The sequence below is a fragment of the Nothobranchius furzeri genome, chromosome 1 (genome assembly GCF_043380555.1).
Source record: "Nothobranchius furzeri strain GRZ-AD chromosome 1, NfurGRZ-RIMD1, whole genome shotgun sequence".
NCBI classification, from domain to species: domain Eukaryota; kingdom Metazoa; phylum Chordata; class Actinopteri; order Cyprinodontiformes; family Nothobranchiidae; genus Nothobranchius; species Nothobranchius furzeri.
In genome coordinates, this window is record NC_091741.1 from 40,876,877 (window position 1) to 40,884,376 (window position 7,500).

At 41.3% G+C, this 7,500-nt stretch overlaps 1 protein-coding gene across 1 annotated transcript; it reads left to right on the forward strand.

Annotated features, from left to right (window-relative positions):
- Positions 1-4,545: 4,545 nt before the first annotated feature.
- rps16 (ribosomal protein S16) lies at positions 4,546-6,977 on the forward strand. Its single transcript, XM_015961111.3, has 6 exons — positions 4,546-4,639; positions 4,730-4,781; positions 5,541-5,642; positions 5,990-6,086; positions 6,160-6,207; positions 6,790-6,977. Exons 2-6 carry the CDS (start codon positions 4,734-4,736, stop codon positions 6,933-6,935), a joined length of 441 nt encoding a protein of 146 aa, XP_015816597.1. The 5' UTR covers positions 4,546-4,639; positions 4,730-4,733; the 3' UTR covers positions 6,936-6,977.
- Positions 6,978-7,500: the final 523 nt, after the last annotated feature.

Below are 7,500 nucleotides of genomic sequence, written 5' to 3' on the forward strand. Positions count from 1 at the left end.
GTGTGTGTGTGTGTGTGTGTGTGTGTGTGTGTGTGTGTGTCCTCCACATGTGCCCTAGCTTCATAATAATAATGCGCTCCGAGCTTGCGCACGCTGTCAATAGCAAGATATGTTCCGTATTTGATCATTTTTAACGGTGTTGGAGGAATCTGAAGGTGGCGAGTCATTCTGGCAGATTGTAATTAACACCTGTCTCATGCAGGTGTTCTGACATTGTAAACCTCACACACAGAACATTGTGGATGTAACTAAATAAATCTGCATGGTGGCGTAGTGGTTAGCACTGTTGCCTCGCAACACGAAGGTCGCAGGTTCGAAACTCGGCTGCGGCCTTTCTGCGTGGAGTTGCGTGCATGCGTGGGTTTTCTCCGGTTACTCCGGTTTCCCCCACAGATCACAACATGCCCTATAGGTAAAAAAAGAAAAATTGTAAGTCGCTTTGGGTAAAAGCGTCTGCTAAGCACATAAACATAAACATAAAATCAAGAAATGATTCCCATTCAGGCTATTAACAGCGCGCTGAAGATCTGAAGTTCAGAGTGCGTCTGTCAGAGGTCAGACGCGTTCCAGCGGAACCACGGCTCACGGGTGCACAAGTGAGCACATCTGGGCTGGGCAGAATTAATCTTACAACATTGGTTTAAATAGCGCCAATAGCGAGATCGAGACGCGGTGACTTAAGCGGCTCATGGAGCTGTGCCGCACACACACACACACACACACAGATTCAACAAGCGCATGCTGCACCTCGCCGTCAGACTGAAGGCAGAAATGAGCGCTGCCGCTTCCGTGATAAAAAACTTTTAAGAGGTTTTATAACAACATTTTTCATTCAAGGTCAAACTAAGATATTAGCTTCTATTTTGGGATGACGTATTAAAGTCGGGTCTGCTCCAGCCAGCGACTCCTCATGAACCTGACCACAACTCATGCTACTGCAGCACTTGTTGTTCCAGTCCGCTTGGCAGCGGATCGCAGATTCAGCCACACCATAAAACAGCAATAAGTCGGTCTGAGGCAAAAGTGAACTTCATGGCTATAGCTTTTCCATCTTTTCCCCTATAGACATTTGATTACGCACAAGTAGGTGACCAGTTCAGGTTTACGCAGAGCAGAAGGAAGGAGAGAGCTCTGGTTAAACGTTCCTGCTTTAAGAAAACCGTTAAATTGCATTGTTTATGTGCTACCTGGACACTCTAAATATTTACTTAAAAAGGACAAGCCACAAATAAGAACTGCATTTCTACTAAAATAAATGTTCCACAATGAAATTAAAAGTAAAATTTAAGTAGATGAAAATAAATTGTTTTTACCCAGTTTTACCGCTTTTGCATGTTTTGTTCATAATTAATCAATAATGTGTTTTTTCTCAAAGCATCAAGTCATTGCAGCATCCAAAATTTTAAATCTGACCTGATTACTTTATTATCATCACTTTTTTTCTCTCTTATAAAATTTATCGGACACATCACAGAACAATCACAGCCTTCTCATTTCCCCAATAAATCAACCCCCAAATGGTTAAAACTGGACTTTTTTATTTTTATTATTATTGTCTCTTGTTTTTCTTCTCATTTTCATTCTGTCATTTATATTTTGGCAGGTGTTGTGCCTTTTATAACTGTCGCTAGCTGTGAGATTGGACAAGCTCAGAATAAAGGACACTTGACTTGATTTGTCTGTACTGGGTCCGCTTCTTTTTGCCATCTACCTAATACCGTTGGGGAATCTTCTTCGGCGGTTCGGCATGCGTTTTCATTTTTATGCTGATGACAGTCAGATCTACCTCCCCCTTCAGCGGGGGGTCGATGGGTCAATATCAAAGCTTGTAGATGCCTTAGAGGATGTGCGCTCCTGGATGGCTACAAACTTTTTACATCTGAATGACGCTAAGACTGAAGTAACTGCTTAGCCCTGGCATGTCTACACGCCCAGGCGATGCTGTGAATCTGGGCCCTTTAGCATCCAACATGAAGACCACCATCAGAAATTTGGGAGTGCAACTGGACTCAGCCCTTAAATTCGACGCGCAAATCAACCAGGTTGTGCGATCGTGTTTTTTTAACTTACGCTGACTAGCCAGAATTAGGCCCCTGCTGTTCAGAGTACATCTAGAGACTGTCACACACGCTTTTGTTCTTTCAAGGCTCGACTACTGCAATGCACTGTATGCCGGCCTTAAGGTTGGTTTATGCTTGACACGTCCGCGAGGTCCGCGAGGTCCGCACGGCTCTGCGCGGAAAAGTTGCATCAATTTGCGTCATTTTAACAACCACGCCCCTCCACCGCGTCTCCGCACGGCCCAAGATTTCCGCAACGCGCACCTCGGACATTTTCTAACCACGCAGACGGACGGACGCGGAAAAACATGATGGACCGGCAAGAACTAGTATGGCAGAGGTTCGTAAATACAGACATTTGTATGATTCAGCTCTCAGAGATCACCGTGATCAACATGTTGTTAATAATTCTTGGAGAGAAATAGCTCGCACTGTCGGAAAAGACGAGGACGTTGTTAAAAATGCTGAAATGCCATGTTGTAAACAGTCATTTCTACTTCTACTATGGTGTAGTGTTGGGTGAATGCCGTAGAGCTCCATGCTGCCCCCTACAGTTTGGGAGAATATCGGCTCACCGCAGAGACGAGCCGCACGAACCATAAACGCTGCGAGTTGTGAAGCGCGTTCCATCCGCGAGCCGCATCACCGCGCGGAAAGTGAATGCGTCAAGCATAAACCAAGCTTTAGTCAGGGTGCGGTAGCACGCTTGCAGTTAATACAAAACTCAGCCGCTAGGTTCGTGACAGGCACTAGGCGCAGGGAGGATATCACCCCTGTGTTGGCATCCCTTCATTGGCTGCCTGTACAATACAGGGCAAAATTCAAGGTCTTGGTGCTGGTATACAGGGCCTTACACGGAACTGCTCCAGCATATCTTGGAAACCTTTTGCATAGGCATGCCCCCTCGCGGGCCCTTTGCTCTGCCGACAGGGAGCTGTAGATCGTTCCACGCACTAAGTGCAGGTCACGGGGGACCGTGCGTTCTCTGTGTTGGCACCTGCACTTTGGAACCAGTTGCCTTTGGTGGTGCGTCAGTCACCCTCATTGGGGGTTTTTAAGACTCGCCTTAAGACCCTTTTTTTTGTCAAGGCATTTCAGGATTAGCAAATTTTACCCGGTTTCGATGCCCCGGCCTCTTAATCTTTTTCTGGATTTTATGTTTTGCTTTTACTCTCCTCTTTTAATTGATTTTATGCTGGTTTTACGATTGTTATATTTTATTCTGATGGTTTTATGTTTTTATTGTGTTGTGTTCAGCACCTTGGGCGTCTGCATTGGTCGCAGAAGGGGCTTTATAAATAAATGAAATGAAATGATTTGTGTCATTTTTGCCAAGCATCTTTGGAATGCCCTCTCATTATTCTGTCCTTTCCCCCTCCAAGAATAAAATACCACAGTGGGATTTTTGCATACGTCTGTCGCTCTTCAAGCTTTAAAATCAGATCAGAAATAAGCTTGTGAGGATTTATTGGTGGTAAAACAGTTGTTCTCTGTGTGCTGATCTTTGTCAGGCTGCAGCTGGTTCATAATGTTCCTCCTAAATGTTATTTATTTAACCAACACTAGAGGGAGTTGATGTTTACTGGGCATGCAGTGCTCATTATCAGCACGATTTATAAACCCAGAGAGAACATCTGTTCCCGAAGAACATCCAGCTGAAGAAGTTTGTGATAACGTCTCCTAGACCTTCATCTTGGCAGCAGAACAAGCACTTTTTGCATCTGGCTTATGTTGTTTTGACAGCTATTTTGTCTAAATGCATATCTCTGAAAAGTAAAAACGTACTAACATTTAGAATCTCGTGAAAAAGTTCAATGAGTTTTCTCTCATTTCAGAAAGTGAAGCTCCCATTAATTAATAACTATTAAATTCCTATGCACTCAAGGCTTTTTGTTTATTCAGCACAGTTTGAATATATTCATATTAGTATATGGCATATGCTACTAATATATAGCATATATTAGTAGAAAAAAATCTGCATGCAGACTGCAGATCTGACTTTTACTTATGTTGTGCATAAATTTAATAATAATGAAGTTTATTTGCAGTCTTTAAAATGCAGCTACGTTAAATAATTAAACAACCAAGAACTAATTTGCCAGCCCTGATAACAAAAATGTTTAATAGTCATAACAAGAAGAGTTATGACAGTAATAAAATGTTGGTGATCAAATTGTGCTTAATTACCGTATTTCGTACAAATTTTAATTGTTATTTCACAGATTTAAACGTTGCGCTGGTTCGTTTGAAAGTAAGTAAGTAGTAAGTAAATTTTATTTATATAGCACTTATCACAGACATAGAATCACAAAGTTCTTAACAAAGATCAAAACAAAATAAAACAATGTCATAAAATCATAATCATAATTTGCAGTTGACATGAAAATCAGGATTTTGACCCAAATGGTTCAAGAACTTGACAAGAAGACACATATCTAAAATCCAAGCAACTGTTCGACAACCAAGAGCAAATGTCGAAAAATGTATCGTAAAGCCGTTTCAATTGTCGTGCAGTAGCCCCTGATTCTGGGCGTGTGAAACCCCATCGGCCTCTCCGTACGGCTCCCTAGCTGAAGACGGTGAGTCTATGCTATCTGTCCGGTCAAAATCTTAAAAAATATACTTAAGTGCTGATTTCTGAAGTCATTTTTATTTTGTTTGTGTTTCAGAAACATGCCAGCGAAAGGTCCTCTGCAGTCTGTCCAGGTGTTTGGGCGTAAAGTAAGTAAATATGCTGAATTTAATCCACGTGTGTATAGCTACATTTCCTTGCTAGCGGACTTGAGCTAATGCAGCAACGGGACGTGATTTAACTAAATTTTACTGTTGTAATCTAACCGGTTAGCGTGTAGGAATAACTAACAATAAGATTTAATGTTACAGTTAGTTCAAGTGCTCCCGTTAAGCTATCGTTACGTGTGGCCGGCAGTTGAGTTGTCTAGCTTTGCTAAGTAGCACAGTTGCTAACTAGAGTTCCTACAGTTTGCTGATTATATGACTTAAATTAACGCTGACGCACATTTAAAATCCCGCAATTTAAGAAACGATTTGAGCCAAAGAATCAAATAATTTGTAAATTGAATCCATAATCTTATTTTGCGCTCTTGATAATCACACGAAGCTGCAGTAAGTTCTGTAATAACTGAATCAACTGTCAGCAGAGGTTCAGTCTCACTGATCGGTTGTTTAAATGTGATAATTTATATGGAATTACAATAAAGATGGATCTTGACAACCTTTAATCCCCTTTAACTCTAGGATGGCACAACGGTGTAATGTTCAACATTAAATTGTAGCACCACTCGGAACTTCCACCAACATACGATAAACTAGATATTTTCACACCCATACATGGATGATTAAAACGTGCCAGTGTAAAGAAAATGCTCTGTATACCAAGAAATGTTGTAAGAAATTTAAAAGGTAAAGAACTAATGTAGTTTTAAATATCTTAAAGTAATCAAGTGCTTTCTTATATAGAAAACTGCAACCGCTGTTGCCCATTGCAAGAGGGGAAATGGCCTGATCAAGGTGAACGGCAGACCTCTTGAGATGGTGGAACCTGCCACACTCCAGTACAAGGTGAGTTGTCTGCGTAAGAGCCAAAAACTTCCAAAGTCTCGACCGAGCAGGTGAATCTCACAGCACTGGCAGATGACGTTTCAAGGACTTATGAATGTTATCACGTTGAAGTAAAAAGTAAACGAGTTTATAACTGTAATGTCTTTAGTTCTCTTTTGTTCCTTTTAGTTTACTGTGAGACTGGAGATGAGCACTTTATTTTGTTGCAGATTCTGTTGATCTTTTGTTTTCATACCAGTAAGCCCAGCTCAAATAGTTGTAAACCTCCACAGATGTCAGTCAGTCAGTTCTTGTGAAATCAAAAGTTGTATTTAATTCCAATAAATTCTTTCTTGCACCCCATCTAGCTTCTGGAGCCAGTTTTGTTGCTGGGGAAGGAGCGTTTTGCTGGAGTCGACATCAGAGTCAGAGTGAAGGGTGGTGGACACGTTGCACAGATCTATGGTGAGGGCATTCGGTGGTCCTGTTAGGTGTTTGTCTTCAGATGGGTTTTTAATCGATATAATTTGTCTTGCAGCCATCCGTCAGTCCATCTCCAAAGCCCTGGTGGCATACTACCAGAAGTGTAAGTTTTAATGCGAAGACATTACACCCAGATTAAAATTCATTCATAAGGAACTGGTGGAATTTTGTTAAATGTTAAATTTCCAGGATTGTATTTTGGTAGTATGTTCACAATAGCAGAAGGTGCATTTGGGTGTCAGCACAAACACTTATGTGCGTCAATGACTGAATGAACAGTCTTTTCTATAGCTCCTCTCAGGATAAAAATCATGAGGCGCTTCACAAAAGTATAAAAGGATTTAAAAAATGACAAAATATGTTAAAAAGGAGAAAAGACAAAAAAATTAAGGAAAGGGGTAGAGAGAGAATGAATAGGAGGGAAATCAATAGATCCTGGGAAAGGCGGAATAAGGAGAGGGTGGTGAAAGTCAGTCTGAACAGGTGAGGTTTCAGCTGCTTTTTAAAGGAGACCACTGATCTCAGGCTCCCCCCTGAGAGAGGTCCAGAGTCTGGGGGCCACAGCAGCAGATGTCAGTTTGATCACTCAGGAATGTTATTCCACTTCTGTTCTAAATGCTATTAAATCAACTATTGTGGTATATAAACGTCATTTATAACCTGAAGTGCTTTTGTTTTGCTGTAGATGTGGATGAGGCCTCCAAGAAGGAGATCAAGGACATCCTGATCCAGTACGACAGGACCCTTCTGGTTGCTGATCCACGTCGCTGCGAGTCTAAGAAGTTCGGTGGACCTGGAGCTCGCGCCCGCTACCAGAAGTCTTACCGTTAATCGTTCTGTACATTTTCTTAATAAATTGGAGGAACAACTAAATGTCTGTTTTTTCTTTCAAATCTTCAACTTTCCATTCATCAGGTAATGAATTTCTAATCCAGTACGGTAGAATTAGCTGCAGTAAAAGTATAAAATGCTAATTTTTTCAGGTTTCAAGTAGAAGAAATCAAAATTTCACAAAAGACAGGAAAAGAAAAACAGGTTTTTCCAAATGGGCACATTGATAGTTAATGGCTTTACACACACACTCAAGAACATTGGCATTTTCAGTCAGTTGAACAATTTCCTGATCTCCAAATGAAACAAGGTTTTTTGGCGTTTAGTGATGCTCGCTGGGCACCATCCTGTTTGAGCCGATTACACAAGGCCAGAGGCTCACCCATTCATCAAAGTGTCTCCTAAAGACGGGACACGAACATCGACATCCTGCTCCAGCTTAAAGTGTAGTTAGCCTGTCCTGAACTCTACTTTAAAAACCAAAGGTTGTATGGATTAACATTTCCATTAGCTGACCTTCAAGTACAAAGTGTTTAAAATTATGACGTTTCCCAAATGATATTCA

What these genes read in the sequence shown, in the direction of transcription:
- rps16 (XM_015961111.3), top strand. Translation starts at nt 4,734, where the DNA reads ATGCCAGCGAAAGGTCCTCTGCAGTCTGTCCAGGTGTTTGGGCGTAAA. An exon ending in CTGCCACACTCCAGTACAAG is followed by an intron (nt 5,643 to 5,989) that starts GTGAGTTGTCTG and finishes CACCCCATCTAG; the next exon opens with CTTCTGGAGCCAGTTTTGTT. An exon ending in GGTGGCATACTACCAGAAGT is followed by an intron (nt 6,208 to 6,789) that starts GTAAGTTTTAAT and finishes GTTTTGCTGTAG; the next exon opens with ATGTGGATGAGGCCTCCAAG.